Source organism: Poromitra crassiceps (genome assembly GCF_964638095.1).
Source record: "Poromitra crassiceps genome assembly, chromosome: 13".
Taxonomy (NCBI): Eukaryota; Metazoa; Chordata; class Actinopteri; order Beryciformes; family Melamphaidae; genus Poromitra; species Poromitra crassiceps.
The window spans coordinates 277,785-294,127 of NC_139644.1; the positions used below are offsets into that span (position 1 = coordinate 277,785).

At 42.4% G+C, this 16,343-nt stretch overlaps 1 protein-coding gene across 1 annotated transcript in view; it reads right to left on the minus strand.

The window, feature by feature from the left end:
* Nucleotides 1–16,343, minus strand: part of LOC310787851 (macrophage colony-stimulating factor 1 receptor 2-like) — a 108,134-nt gene that overhangs the window by 35,417 nt on the left and 56,374 nt on the right. The window contains exons 9-12 of the mRNA XM_083649314.1: nucleotides 9,342–9,463; nucleotides 7,653–7,779; nucleotides 5,967–6,075; nucleotides 2,372–2,478 (exon numbers count right to left, since the gene is read on the minus strand). Of these exons, the coding sequence (XP_083505440.1) occupies nucleotides 2,372–2,478; nucleotides 5,967–6,075; nucleotides 7,653–7,779; nucleotides 9,342–9,463 (465 nt within the window). The remainder of the gene's footprint in view (nucleotides 1–2,371; nucleotides 2,479–5,966; nucleotides 6,076–7,652; nucleotides 7,780–9,341; nucleotides 9,464–16,343) is intronic.

Here is a 16,343-nt window from a genome sequence, read left to right on the forward strand (position 1 = left end):
AATGAGTGGTCACAACCTCAGAACTGCCACAGTTGGATTTGTCCCTATACAGCTTCCCCCTGCAGTCTCCTTCAAGCCACGCCCCTTACACTCTGTTTCCCCAGACGGGGTATTGGGACGTCACGATGGTCCTCAAGCATACTGCGCGGGTCTCTCTCACACAAGCTACCTGCACCATTTTGTCTATAGCCACAAAATTAACACTTCTAGCTGGAGCGACGCCAACTGTACGTGATCCAACAACTACGGAGGTGCATTCGGTAAGTCTAGGCATTTTGAGATGTCCTCTTTAGCGTAGCAACCGTTAAGTTAGCGATAACGTTAGTTGTGGACACAACCTAGCGTGCTGGTCCACAGACGCTAATCTGATTGGCCGCTGGGAACCTGGGGCGGGCTCTCCCTCAGCGGCCAATGGGAACTGTTAGTTCTGAATATATTATAGAAACAGACCATTCTTGGGATGCAACGAGATGAGGAAGTGAGAACTCCGTCAGAACAAACGGGGTTGCTATATTTTCGACAAATTAATCCAGAATCATGTTTTATGGACCAGAGACACACGTTTTTAAGAGGTTACAGCTGCACGAATTGGGACCTTTAAATAAATTCATTAACAGCATATTAAATAGCCTGATCCTGTGTGACCTAAATGCAATCATTAATTAGCGTATTAAATAGGCTATCCTAATATTGCCTAATATAGGCTGTTGCCAGGCCCACCGCAGAGTCAAGCTGATTAGGCTACCGCTTCACAAACGAGTATTAGATTAATTAGAATTGCAACAGCGCTAAATACAAGGGCCAAGTAATCCACACAGCTTAGTGGCAACTAAAGTGCATGTCTCTCCCGTATAGGCTACCAAACGTGACTGGAATTAAATGCAGTCGGGCAACAAGCCACTTTTTACCTCCGCTAAATTGACAGCCTACCTCGGGCAAATCAATCAATCAATCGCTTGCGCTTGTTGCAGACACTTGTATGATATGAGGAGATGAATCAAAAGCTTACCACAAATAAAGCCAAATGGGAGCCGAGAGTTCAAGATGTGCGTTGTCTGCACTGACACTGTCGCAGTTATTACTTTTAACTGTATTGTTTTTTCATCAAGGCAATGTCCAGAAGATATTGGTGCATGAGTGTCTGCAAATGCAGATAGATAGGCTACAGTAGGAGTATGCATGTTGTCTGTGTTTCAATAACGAACGCATCCTTACCGAGAATGACGTGCCTGTTGAATGCCGACCAATTAAATATTCTTGCTGCAAAATCGGCCTCTTAACAACACTGGAATAAAGATCGACTAGAGACTATAAATAATAGACTATAGTAATGGATTCAAAACGTTTATTTAGGAAACAATTATTTTATAACGTCCTTTTTTAATAGTGGCCGGTAAATATTCTATATGGCCGGAATTCTGAAACGTTATCGGCTGCATTGGCCGTCTGAAAAAATGTCTAGCGGAGTTTCACTCCCAACAGTGGTCTGAGAGCCAGGAGGCAGTCTCCGCGGGGCGCGGTTTGGCTCTTAGCATGGAGGATGTCGTTGATCTCCACCCGGATTTCAGCGATGACGAAGCGAGTGGGTTACAGGACGAGCATGAGGCGGATGAGGGGGAGCCTGGAGAGGCATCCCCACCCACCCTCGGGGGCGAGCCATATCAGAGGCAGTTCAGGGAGGTGTTGGCCAGGACCGTAGCTAAGCTGGGCATCGAGTAGCTCCGTGCTTTGGGGATGCTTTTTCCAGCCCCCTGCAGCCCCCCCCCACAGTGCCGCATGCCCTTATGCAATGACATACGGGTCTCCGTGCAGGGCTCGTGGCAGAGCCCCCACCAGGCTAGGTCCCCCACCCAGGCGTTCGCCTGTTGTTCTGAGGTGGACGGGGATCCTGGGCTGGATGTTGCGGCTATTGGAGGACGCTCTGGCAGCCTACCTGGCCCCTGCCTCCAGTGGGCCCCAGCTCCCCCTCAAAGGCCTGTCAGACTACGGGCAAGCTGGCCGATAAGTCCTATAGGGCAGCGGGCCAGATGGATGACATGGCTAACAATTTAGCTATCCTCCAGGGGTACCAGGCGGCTCTCCTTGCTGATCTGCAGGGCGCCGCCTCCCAGGAGACATACACTGAGCAATGGATGGTGACTGACTACGCCCTCCGCATGGTGGAGTGCGTAGCTCAGGATGCCGGGAAGGGCATGGCCTTGTGAATTGGGAACCATTGTACTATAGTTACACAGTAACAGTTGTATACATACAGTATCAGTTGTATAACAGTTGTATAATTACACAGTAGCCTAACAGTTGTACAGTTGTATAGTTATACAGTAACAGTTGTATAGTTACATATTTATGGTAATTATTCAAATGAGCATACCTCCACGAGTGCATGCGCCCAGCAGGTTAACAATGTTGTCATGGTAACCAAGATGGCTGAGAATCTTCAGCTCAGACATCAAAGCTTCCCTTTCCTCTGAATGAGCACTGCCTGTTCACACACACACACACACACACACACACACACACACACACACACACACACACACACACACACACACACACACACACACACACACACCCACACACACACACACACACACACACACACACACACACACACACACACACACACACACACACACACACACACACACAGAGAGAGACACAATCATTTACCAGGTTTGTCTGGTGTGATATTTTCCCATGTTATTATTATTAACTAGGCATCTCGTGCACTAGGCGCGCTCGATTCCTATTGTAGGCTCACCCATCCTGCAGCTCACCGTGTGTGACTTTGTGTGTGTGTGTGTGTGTGTGTGAGTGAATTTATGACATCACTGATGATGTCATCAATGGGACAGACAGAGAAAAAACAAACAGAGCCCCAGCTCCCTTTTATAAATAATAATAATATAGACAGATAGATACCTGTACTACTACTACTTCTACTACTACCACAGTAGTACTATACTACTAATCTACACTATAATGCCAAGAATGTTTGTTTGTCTGTCTGTCTGTCTGTCTGTCTGTCCGTCTGTGTCTCTCTCTCTTCGCAACTATTATGCCTTGGAGTACACCAGTGGTTCTCAAACCTTTTCTGTCATGCCCCACTTTGGAGGAGGAAAAATGTTCATGCCCCACCACCCCAACAAAATTGTAACAAAATGGGCCAAGTTTAACTTTTATTTTATTGAAATAACATCAAGATCATGACCATTCCTTTCTATTTTCTTTCATTAATGTTGTCCAAATAAAAAACAACTTCCATTTCAACTTTATACAACATTTTGTGACTGCTACATCTGTGCTTTTTGAGCAGAAATTGCAATTGCAATCACTTTGCTAGAACGAACAAAGTTCTACGCTTAACTACGCTTCATTAAGAGGAATGAAAATACAATGAGATCTGATTCTCTTGCAAGGAAGCTACAAAACAATAGTCCTAATGACTTCTGGAAAGAAATTAAACAAATGAATAATTGTAAAACCTCTCTACCAACCAATATGGATGGTGTCAGCGGCCCAGAGGAAATTTCTCAGTTATGGAGGGAAACATTATTATGAGCTGTTCAACTGTGTCAAAAGCAACACCTTCACAGTGGGCAACATTGATACTAAAGAAGATGTGATCGTTTCCCCACAAGAAATACATGATGCAATTATGATGCTAAAAAACAATAAAGGATGTGGTATGGATAAGATATCTGCGGAGCACTTCAAATTTGCGAGCAGAAAACTCTGTCCCCTAATCGGTATCTGCTTTACAGGATTTTTAGTTCATGGTATTTTACCCGACTCTATTTTATCTGTTTTATTAAAGCCTATCATTAAAGACAAATCTGGTCAAATCAACAGTTCGGACAACTACCGGCCTATAGCCCTGGCCAGTATCTTATCCAAGGTTTTGGAGAGGACTATACTGAACAGGCTGGAACAGTTTGTCCTGACCGCTGACAATCAATTTGGTTTCAAACCCAAACATGGCACAGATATGTGTATTTTTGCTTTAAAAGAGATTTTAGATTTGTATAACAGACATAATTCCACAATGTTTATGTGTTTTATTGATGCCTCTAAGGCCTTTGATCGTGTAAACCGTGGAAAATTATTTCATAAATTGCAAAGCAGAGGGGTTCCCACATCTCTTGTAAGAATCCTGTTTTTTTGGTATTCACACCAGTCAATGTATGTGAAATGGGGTGACTCTACATCTGCTCCATTCAATGTGTGCAATGGAGTAAAACGGGAGCATTTTATCTCCCTTTCTCTATAATATTTACATGGACGAGTTATCCAACCAGCTAAACAGCTGCAGAACAGGCTGCATGGTTGGTGACACCATTATAAACCACCTGATGTACGCAGATGATCTTGTTATTCTGTGTCCATATAGTGCTGGCCTTTGGCCAACAGTTACTAAGAATATGCTCTCAATATGGCTCTGACTTTGATATTAAATTTAATGGGAAAAAGAGTAATGTTATGATAGTCAGAAGCAAGGAAGATAATAAATTGTCATTCCCTGCCTTCTCTCTCTCTGGTACTGTCCTCAAAACATGTGAAGAGGTTAAATATTTAGGACATTATCTAACTCATGACCTGTCTGATGATAGGGACATTCAAATACAATACCGAATGATGTACGCACAGGCTAATATGTTGAAATGTAAATTCAGTATGTGCCCATTGTCTGTGAAGATCACTCTTTTTGAAACTTTTTGCACCCCAATGTATACTGCCCACTTGTGGCGGCGCTACAAAAGTAGCAGTATGCAGAAACTCAAGGTGGCATATAATGATGGCATGAGGATGCTGCTTAAAGTGCCAAGAAGGAGCAGTGCAAGTCAAATGTTTGTTAGTGTTGGTGTATCTACATGTCCTGCTGTACTCAGTAACCTCATGTACAGTTTTATATGTAGGATATCTAAGTCATCAAACAGCATAATTTCAGCTCTTGTAAATCCTGCCATGAGTACAGTTAGGTTCACCTCAAGGCTTTGGAACCTTTGGCGTTTTAGCTTGTATGTAAATATCTGATACTTTTTGTATCCGTCTGTCTTTTATTGTGTTTTGTAGTTTTCTATTTGTATTGTACTGTATGGACCGCCTCTGTGTCCGGAATAAAGTGTTAAAGTGTTGAATAACCAGATGCTCCATCAGATAAAAATCTAATGAAATGTGCAATCACTTTGTTATAACGATATCAATAAAGTTCTATCTGTGCAAAAAATAACAAATATTTGGCAAGAAAAATTTGCATTAAGTCTTATTATCACTGTATTAGTGGCTGCAATGAACCTGTTTTGCACTGCACATATTTTCAAACTAATAACAATAAAGTGCAACCTGTGCAAAACTAAACAAAACAAGTACAAATATTTGGCAATATGAATGAACCATCCATGGAAGGAATGCGAAGTCACTACAGAAGCGGGGTTCATTTATTGCTCGCCGGGAAAGAAGTCCGACGTCAAAATGGTCAAAACATTGGGTCCGGGCTGCATTTCCGCATTTCCCCCTGCACCTGTAATGCCACTGCGCCCCACAGGGGGGGCCCGCCCCACACTTTGAGAAACACTGGAGTACACTTACCTTACACTTACCTAATTAGTGCAATTATGGAGTGCCTATGTGTTACTTTGTTGTTGACTGTTTGTATGTGGTCTGTTTGTCAAGCCGGGATGTGGCTATATGCACTTTTTGCCCAAGACAAATTTCCCCCAGGGGACAATAACGTTTATCTCATCTCATCTAAGTTACTGTAACTAAGTTAACTGTTAACTAAGTTACTGTAACTAAGTTACTGCCCAACACTGAATATTAGTAGTAGTAATAGTTGTAGTAGTAGTAGTGGTAGTACATTGGATACTTGCATACTGCATATTGCAATTGCATACTGTTTTACCGGATAATAATAATCCACGCACTGCATGCTTGGACCCCTAATAATGTTGATGAACAGAGGGTACTAACGTTTGAGCATCTTGACAGCGACTCGGGTGGCGTTGTCGTTGGTTCCCAGACCATAAGCTGTCGCCTCCACGACCTTCCCGAACGCTCCGGACCCCACCACAGCACCTAGCAGGGAGAGGGAGAGGTCAAAGGTCAAACCACACCACAGCACCTTGCAGAGAGAGGTCAAAGGTCAAACACCACCACAGCACCAGGTTCAAATACCTGGGTATTCAGTGCACCTATTTAATAATGTATGCCAAAAAAATCACAAAAATCTAATTTCTTTAGTTTTTCACACTTTTTCACATCAAAAGTTCCTTTTTCAAGATTTCATTCATAACAGTAATCTACAGTTTGCTGACGTCACCTAGTACTATCAAATTTCTACCCCATTTCAACCAATCATATCACGACATGGCAGCTGTCAATCAAATCTTCATTTCAGGATAATTTTCTCTTCCAAATGAAGGGGAAAATGGCGCCTAGTGCCTGTCATCTGGCAGAATTTCTAGTCCATAAACTAACTGCTAACTTGACCAATTATGCAAACTAAATCAAACGGCAATGTCTAAGAATGCAAAGAAATGTAATTGGCTCGTTAAAACTCGCATTCCAGGAATATTATTTACTGCAATAGCGATAATGGCGCGCGCCTCAGAGAGCCTAGCGGTCGCACCTCGGAGATTCCAGGCCAACGGGCTGCACTCTCCACTCGGCAACACGAGCTCAGCAAGCCGCTGCGTGTGGCTTGCTGAGCTCCACTCAGCCACTAACCTCGCGTCAGCAGGCTCTTCCCGAGGAGAGCGCCACAGCACGCTGAATCCCACTCGATTTAGAGGCGGAACACCCCAGGATTGGCCAAAGCCCAATCCAGTCCCCAGAATTGTCAAATAAAATCATCGACATACTACTATGACCCGCCTCTCAACCTGTGATCTCAGACAAGTTATGTTTTCAGTCTGAAACGGACTCCGACGCACGTGATGAACGGGTTCAGTTCGACTTTAAGCCCCTGTACAAAGAAGACAGTCCAAGGGAGGTTTTGCGATAAGGCACTTTGCAATTCCCTGCAACACCACCCCTAGTGGTTGTGCCAGAAACCCCAAGAGGTTTCACCATATCACTGAGAACACGAGGAGCCTGATTATGAATACATTTATGGATACGTTTTATGTTAGCGAATTTAATAAAATTATCAAAACCTAAAACCTTTAATTTCTCAATGACACGGCAGTGGTGAAGCCTAATTGGCTTCTTGTCAAGAATTTTTATTGCATGATTGTATATCATCTTAAGAGGTATGATTACAGTCGGACTAGCTTGAAACCATGCAATTACAATAATGACTCGGGTGTGAGAAAATCATTGAGTGCTCGTAGATATTTTCAGCGTAAAATGGTAGACAGTTCCTAATCATTCTAAACATAATGGGTTTGCTTTTGCTACTCTGCTCACCACCTTTATGTTTCTCAAATTTTAGATGAGTGTCTATCATCAGGCCAATATATTTAACCTCATATACTTGCTCAATAGATTGAAGAGTCTAGATGCAGCTATGTGTGATCCCCCCCCTCCTCTAAATCATTGCTATATACTCCTCCCACATATTGATGCAATGTGGCCTCCAACCTGCACCATGCCCTTTAAGTGGGTTGAAACTGAACTGAGAGGGGAGGTAGGAGAGTATGGTCAGCTCCTACCAAGGCGAAGTTTGTCTCTGGGAAACTCCCACTTCTGGTTGTATGGCAACTGGGTGGGGTCAATAAAGGTATAGTTGTTGCCATGGTTACTCTCAATGATCTTCCAGCGGATCTCATACTTTGGTTTCTGAAAGAGAAACATGGTATTACTAAAAAAAACTAAAATAAATCTCCATTACTAGATCATGGAAATGTCATGCAGTGATTCCCAAACAGTGGTAGGTGTACCACTGGTGGTCCGCAAGCCCCCACCTGGTGGTACTGAAGAGCCTTGCTGACTGTCAGCAGCCTAAAGATAGCAAATAAAGATATTTATCTATTGTGTCGCATCGATTTTGTGCTGGCTAAATGTTGTGTTGGTTATTGTCTTGGAGACAAATCAGCTATATGTTTGTAAGACATGTTCTAGTGACAATTCAAGTGGAGGTAACTGACTACAAGCAGATCAAATCTTACCAATTGTTAAGAAGTGTAACCTACAACGATTACCTGAAAGCCGATAAAACACAGAGAAATGGACAAATAACTGACAATTAACCATTAACATTGTGATGCATTCAAGTGCGCCTAGGGAATTTGGTGTCGTCATGGTGTGTTTAATGTACCATTCAGGCTAGGAAATTCCAGTATTTGGTGAGCTAACTACAGCATAGCTTTTTATTTGTATATATTTATTTAGATTTTCAGTAGTGACAGATAAATAATATTCTGATTTGTTTTTCTTGATAAAAGAGGAGCATTTGTTTCTTACTTAATTCTAAAAACAAGCCAATCAGTGGTAGAACCTGTTCTTGCTTTAGCCCAAGCCAAGTTACGCTCATGAATAGTGTCTGCTAGTGTAGAAGAAAATGGATGGTTACGATGTAACCCAGGTTTCCTGAGGGAGACTTCTCTGCCTGCAAGAAGCCGCTCCGAAACAGGCTTCCAATCAGATTAAGCAAGAGCGCCGCACCTGAGAGTAGAGCCGAGTCCGGCCAATCAGCTTGCAGGCGCAATTGCACCCAGGTGGTGCTAGTTACTGTCTTAAAGAGTAATCCACGACAGCTGCGCTGGATCAGATAATCTCATCATGAATGGAATTCATGAGGGCGAGAAGTAGACTAATAGGAAACCAGGGGTTATCTCGCCCCTTTAGTCTGTAGCTCCTGAAAAGAGCATGTTTATTTACAGCAAACAAAAAGGCTATCAGATAAATTGTTACTTTAAACATCGATATCGGCCCAGAATTTCACCATCGGTGCATCTGTTGTTATTTATCCTTTCTACCCTGCTACTACATGGTTAAATCAGTGAATTTTATTTTATGGGGGGTGGGGGGGGGGGGGGGGGATTTGTTTGCAGTGGGAAGTGGTACTTGGGAAATTTGGTTTCGTACATAGTGCTATGGTCTGAAAAGTTTTGAAACCATTTTGGTTTTGTCAAACTGTGACGTCACAAGACAAGGTAACCAATGTTGGACTCAACATGGTTTAGTTACATGGGATTGACAAGTGGAAGACTATTATTAAATTAATCCATGCAAACTGATTTATAAGAGAAAACACATTACTTCAAATCATGTAAACAATGTAAATTAAGTGTTGGCTTAAACTGATTACTCCCAGGAATCAAGGTATCAATGTGCATCTAATAAATCGCACATTTAATATTTTGGATCTATAGTTAGAAATCATTAACAGACAAGCTTACCTGTTTGTATTTATAGAGGGCGACCAATAGGAACAGGAAGAAGACAGCAGCAGTGCCCAATGCTCCAATTAAAGTTGGGGTGAAAACCGTAGGAGGTAACTTTGTAGTAGCCAGAGGTACAGCTGCTGAATGCAACCATAACATGTTTATAATAATAATACAACATACAACAATATTTGACATGATGTGAAAGGAATCTATATTTTCCTTGATGAACGGACATGCTTTTATTCTCAGACTCACGGGGGGAAAAGACACTGCATCATACTCTAATTTGCATATCCAATTATGCTGCTGTGATATCAAGTGCTGACTCCGCCCGCCCGGGCCAGATTAGGCATATGGCGTTATACATTGCAAGCAAAGGGTATGTGCTGTATGTCTATCTGTGCGAAGCACTGACAGGAAGAGAGAAAGAGAAAGAAATCCCGGCAGCAACTGCACCAATTTTTTTTACAAATGCACTGGATTCAACACATTAACATTGCTTCCCAATGGTCACTTTTGAGAAATAAAGTCACTAGGGGTGCTCCAAAAAATAGATTCTTGAAAGGATCGCGATTCTTAATCCCACGATTCCTGGATCAATTCCCAACTCCCAATAATCGATTATTGTTCTTTTTACCACGTGCGAAGCACGGGTCTAGAGACTATTAATTCAGTGTCAGTCAGTCATATGGAACGGAAAGGACGCTTTCCACTTTCAGGGACGTTGGATGACTTTCACTCTCGTTTCCCGAAGGGGTGGTGTGTTTCAATATGCCTGACGCCGCCCACTTGGGACGCTGCCTTCATTTCGACGAGCACACACTGACTCACAGTCACACACACACCTCCACACTGACACACACAAACACATCTTCCTCCCAATGCAAATACCCTCGGCCCGTTTTACACACTCGAGTCGCTATTTTGTTATTATTTTGCTTCGGCCCGTGCTGAAACGGGAAGTGGCGAACTACATTTTACAGAACATTTTACAGACATGAACTCTGTGTAAGTGGCTCCTCGCATTATGGGCTCTATATTCACACTGGCCTTAGGCGCTAAACTGGCGTTAAACGCAGAAAAATGCGCTTTGCGCCTGACTCGGGAAGATAGCATCATGTTTTTAGGCCCCGAAATGCGCTTTACGCCGAAGAGGCGTGGCGCAGTGCCAGAATAGGCCAGAATGGGTGTTTCGGCCTTAAATACTGGCCTATATTTAAAAAAGGTCTGTCTTCTTGTCTTGAGTCGGCGTGCTCCTGTTTCCATTGATATATAGCAACTGTTTTTATATATACATATGTTTATATATATTGCGTAGTATAGGACCATTGTGTGGTGCATAAATGTGAATGTATAAATGAGCAAGTTCGTATATGTGGCATAATGTGTAGAGGAGTAAATAAGCATATGTCTATGTACATATGGATTATGTGTATGGATGTATGTCTATGCATACAGTATATATGTATATATGTGCGTGCATGAGTGGATGCATGTATGGTGTATGTATATATACACATATGCGGTGTGTATGTATGTGTGTTTGTATCTATTATACATATATGCGGTGTGTATATATGTGTTTGTATGTTTATGTATATATAGGTCCCTATCGTTGCATCGGCGCTGTTTCTAGGCCGAGCGCCTGGCCCAGCCCAAATCAGTGGGCGTGGACCAGCGCACTTGATATCGTCGTGCTGGCGCTACACGCAGCCTAAAGCATTACAACCACGCCTTTTAAGCGTAAAATTATGCACCTTCATGCTCATTGGATAACTGCAATAAACGAATCGCACGCTTGCCTTTTTAGCTCCAATTCCAGTGATCCCGCAAAACCAGACGAAAGCCAAACGCTCTGCCCCCCCCCCCTCCCTTCATCCAGTCTGTCTGTCTGCATTATAGGCTATTATTCCATATTATTATGCTTCTCAAACCAATCTAACTGCAGTTTCAATACTGCAAGCATGTAAATACGCTACACTATAGCAAGATCAAAGTGAAAATAATGTTCTAAAGGCATCAGCTACAAAAATATAGCCTATCCCTATATGATGAGATTAATTTTATATTGGTGAAAGTTTGTTCAGAACGATATCGTTTTCTCTCCCCTGCTGCAGGTTGAATGATGCACATAAATATACCCTACATTATGTAAAGTCATTGCATAAATGTGTTTTTATTGTAAAACTAAATGTGAAGTTGGCCAAGTTATTGGAGCGGACATCACAGTATAGCACATGACAGTAGAAGCGCGTTCTGAAGCGCGTTCTGCTGACACTTATCTAAATGACGTTAAATCGACAAAGGATATATATAGGCCCAGGAGGACATATATGTTTCACTTAGGGTGGTGTTTTAATTTCGATGATTTATTTGGTCCAATATTGAAATGTTCTACAATTGCAGGCTGTGTTACCATTACACATTATTTTAGATCGACCTTTTATATCTATTTCGCCTCATTTGGTTGCTATTTAGTAGCGAAATTGAGTACCCAATTGCATGCTGGGGCATTCACAGGCAGTCAGAGAGAGACAGTCGTATTGTGCCTGTCAGACTGCCTGCAGCCTCAAAGCGGTACACGGAGTTGTTTTACCCAGGCTGGACGCGTTGTCACACAGGCTTGTGACAGTAACTCAACGCGGAAGGATTTATTTCAAAATAAACTGGTAAACGCACACCAATGCCTGCTCCTGTCAGTAGGAGAGAGGGAGAGAGTGACACAGAGAAGGGTGACAGAGGAGAGAGGGGAGGGACTGGCCCACTGAATAGGCCTGCTTTTCAAAGGCGCAAGGCGCTAAATTAACGCCAGCTCGGAAGATAGCAGTACGCCGGTATTTAGCGCCGACACGCCCACTTTGGCCCATTCTGGGACTGCGCCACGCTCATTCGGCCTAAAGCGCATTTGGCAGCGTAAAGCCATATTGATATCGTCCCAAAACAGGCGCAAGGCACGTTTTTTTGCGTTTAAGGCCCGTTTTAGCGCCGAAGGCTTGTGGGAGAATAGGGCCCATACTGTATGTATGTGGTATGTATATTTATGTGTGTATGTACGTGATGTATATGTATGTGCTTGAGTAGGCTATGTATGTTTATATGTATATGTATATATATGTATATATATATATATATATATATATATGGTATTGTACATGTTCTGTACAGTTCACTGAAAATACGATACGTATTACTGATTATTATTTTGGTTTATTTTTATTTTATTTTTTATTTTATTTCTTTTGCAATATTATCTAACTGATATTTGGGTGTTAATTGCCGTAGTTGTAGTGTTCTTGTCTCTTTTGTCTTGTTTGTCTTGTCTCTTCTGATTTAAATCGTAACTTCCTTGAATCTTGTTTTTGCATGTTAGGACCCCTTCGAAAACGAGATGATTCATCTCAAGGTTTTTTTTCCCTAAATGAATAAACTTGAATATATATATTTATGTCGCATCATTTAGCCTGTGCTGTGATGTGCAGGAGCAACAGGTAGCCTACAAGTTATAAAACTAAGCCTGTCCTGAATGAGCCGAGTGGGGGTGCTTGTTCACTATTGTGAAAGTTATGTGTTTACAACATAAAGATCATGGAATTGGATGCTATCAGGAATGTCACCGATAGTTAACGTTCTATATTGTAGGCGGTTACATGCTTCCACTCCGACGTGCTGCCACTCCGACGTTCTGCCACTCCGAAATATCGGCACTCAGAAAGGGATCATGTCTATGTTCCCCGGGTTCTATATTCCCCGTTTTTCACGCCAAACCTAACCTCCCCCAGACCCTAACCCAAAACCTAACCTCTCCCACCCCCACGCCTAAACCTAAGGTCGGCATTGCGGCTTCTAAGGTGAACGACCGCCAGTCCGAATAATGGAAGTTAACGTTCGGAGTGGCAGGGCTTCGGAAAGACAGTAGCCATTGTAGGCTACAGGGAGACCGCATCAGCCCTGCTGAACAGATCTGCATTTGCCTGGCTGTAGGTTGAATTGTTTTATTCAGGCTATGATCTGTGATGTGCTGAGATATCCAAATTGGTATGAAGAGATGACAGCATGCAGCCAAAACCCGGACATGGATCGAGTGGATAGGAGCTTCGAAAGGAAGAATGTCATTGCGTAATTGCAGTTCACCGATGACCAGAGTTGTGCATAATTCTACGCTTAAAAGGTGTGGTTAAGTGGTTAACGCCGGGTGTAGCGCAGAGTGGAAAATATGGAATGCGCTGACCACGCCCACTAAATAGCGCTTGGCCTGGCGCTAAACGCTATTTTAAGGCCAGTGGGAAGATAGAGCCCTGAGTCCCCTCACGTTACAGCCAATGTTTTTATCAGTCAATTTGGTTGTCACTGCAATTTGAAGTCCTTTATGCGCGTCCACGAGAGGGAGGGATTGAGAGACAGAGAAAGACATCACACGTCAATTAATTTGGTTGCCGCTAAAGACTATTAATTCAGTGTCAGTCATATGGAACCGAAAGGACGCTTTCCACTTTCGTGGACGTGCTGCACTGTATTCACTTCACAGTCAGCAGCGCCGAGGCGTGCCTCCATCTCATCCCCTCCTCTCGCCCCTGTGCCAAATGCGCACAGACGCAGCTATAGGCCTGCTTGTCACCAAGGATTCTCTATTTACTTTTTCTGTCATTAAAAATGCTCAGGAATCTGTCATCTGCTCGCTAATTATGTGTGTCAATTAGGTTCTTCTCACCATTCAATCTAAGAGTACAACTTGAAGTGTGAATGTCGCATTTTGGCACAATTGCATTATCTCGTCCGACACCTGACATCACCAACATGTTCTTTGATAGCCTATTGGAGATTTCTTTCTTCTTTTTATTAGATTGACATTATCATGCAGTTTTGAGGATAAAGCAGCATCTCCCTACAAGCAGTGGCGTCGTTAGGCCTGGGATTTTGGGGCTACAGCTCTGGATCTTTTATGAAAAGCCCCGGATCTCAAATATGACTTATTTTTCTTCTTTTAATTTTTTTGACAAAAAAATGGTATTGGTGATCAGAAACTTTTAAAATACGGTTAGGTCTAGAGCAGACCTGGGCGAGCGCCCGTTGTGTGGCCCACGCTGGAATTGCAAAAAAAACCCTGAACACCTGAGCACCTGAACGCAACATGCAAGATACCCGCTGAATAAGTGTCCAAATGTTCATGTGATTCTGGCCAATACTCCACTTCTGTTATAACATTTCAGTCTGGAATATGGAATATCTTTCAATAATCTTTATGTCTAAAAGGCTAAAAGTAATCTCATGTGTAAGAAATGACTGTTCTACATTGAAGTAAAAATGTAAATTATTAACTTGTTGGTTTTGGATTTATTTAGCTTCAAGAGTGCATTTTTGTTCATGTGACCCTCAGGCTTTGAGAATCCTGCACCAGTTACTGATACTTATCCTTAAATTAACCCACTCATATTCTGGTTTATTTCAAGAAAAACATTTTGGCTAGTGGAAATTCTAATTGGCTGGTAACTTTAAAATCTCGCAGCCATATTGGCAGGGGGTCAGAAAAGTTAATTTCAAGCCTTGCAGGGAGAGCAGGTGGTGACATAGGAGTGACTGAGAAAAGGATCAAATATTGGTGTTAGACTGAATAATGACATCACAACTGTTAATTTAAAATTAGTTATTCCTCTAAACCGACTTCAAATGCCCCAAATGTTTTCGGGCTGGCGCCAACCCTCAGCAAAATCTGGCCCTCTGGTAGCGAGGACATTTTTTTGTGGTCCTCTCTATCATCGGATTTCCTGGGTTACGGCATGACAATATTTGTTCGAACCCCGGTAACAATCTGCGTTTCTCATGTGGCCCCCCATGAAAAATAATTGCCCACCCCTGGTCTAGAGGAAGTTACTCACACACACACGCACGCACGCACGCGCGCACACACACACACACACACACACACACACACACACACACACACACACACACACACACACACACACACAGTATTATAGGCTACTTCAATATTGGGGGATGTATTCTTTATCTCACCCTCTTGTATCTTTGTTTTCGTCATGACACTATACAAGAAGTAACGGATGGTTACGATGTAACCATGGATTGTGATGTAACCCAGGTTTCCTGAGGGAGACTTCTCTCCCTCATGAATTCCATTCATGATGAGATTATCTGATCCAGCGCAGCTGCCGTGGATTACTCTTTAAGACAGTGGTTCTCAACTGGTGTAGCCTCAGGACCCACTATTTTCCTTGTCATGAAGTCGCGACCCAAATTTCAGATTGCTTTTTAAACCACTCAAATTTATTGCACAAAAAATAGCGCATTCATTTAATACACAATGCCTTCATGCACTGTTATAAACCTCAAATGAACAAAAAAGTGCAACAGAAGTGCAACTAGGGCTAAAAACCAATTGAAATAAGGCAGACTTGAATTACAGGCCTATATGTTTTTAAATTTAAACAAGTCAAACTGGTCATGCTCAGAAAGTCTTATTTGAACTGTATGAAATATGAAATAAAAGGCAGATTTATCTTGAATTACATGCCTATATGTTTTTAAACAAGTTAATAATAATAATAATAAAACAAGTTAACCTGGTCATGCTAATCCAGTTTCAATAGTCTGAATTTAACTAATATGACATAAAAAGGAATCACAGGCAGGCTATATGCTTTTTAGTTAAACTGGTCATAACTTTTAATTAAACTGGGGCCATGCTAATCCAGTTTCAATCATCTGAATTGCAAGGCAGACTTGGCTTGAATTACAGGCAGAGCATATGCTTCAGCTTGTTAAACAAGTAAAACTGGTCAGGCTAATCCAGTTTCAATAATCTGAATTTAACTCAAATGAAATATGAAAAAAAAAAAAAAAAAAAAATTGGCCAATGTCCGCGACCCAATCAAAACGGCCCCGCGACCCACCAGTTGAGAAACGCTGCTTTAAGACACTACCTAGCACCACCTGGGTGCAATTGCGCCTGCATGCTAATTGGCCGGACTTGGCTATATAATCTACTCTCAGGTGCGA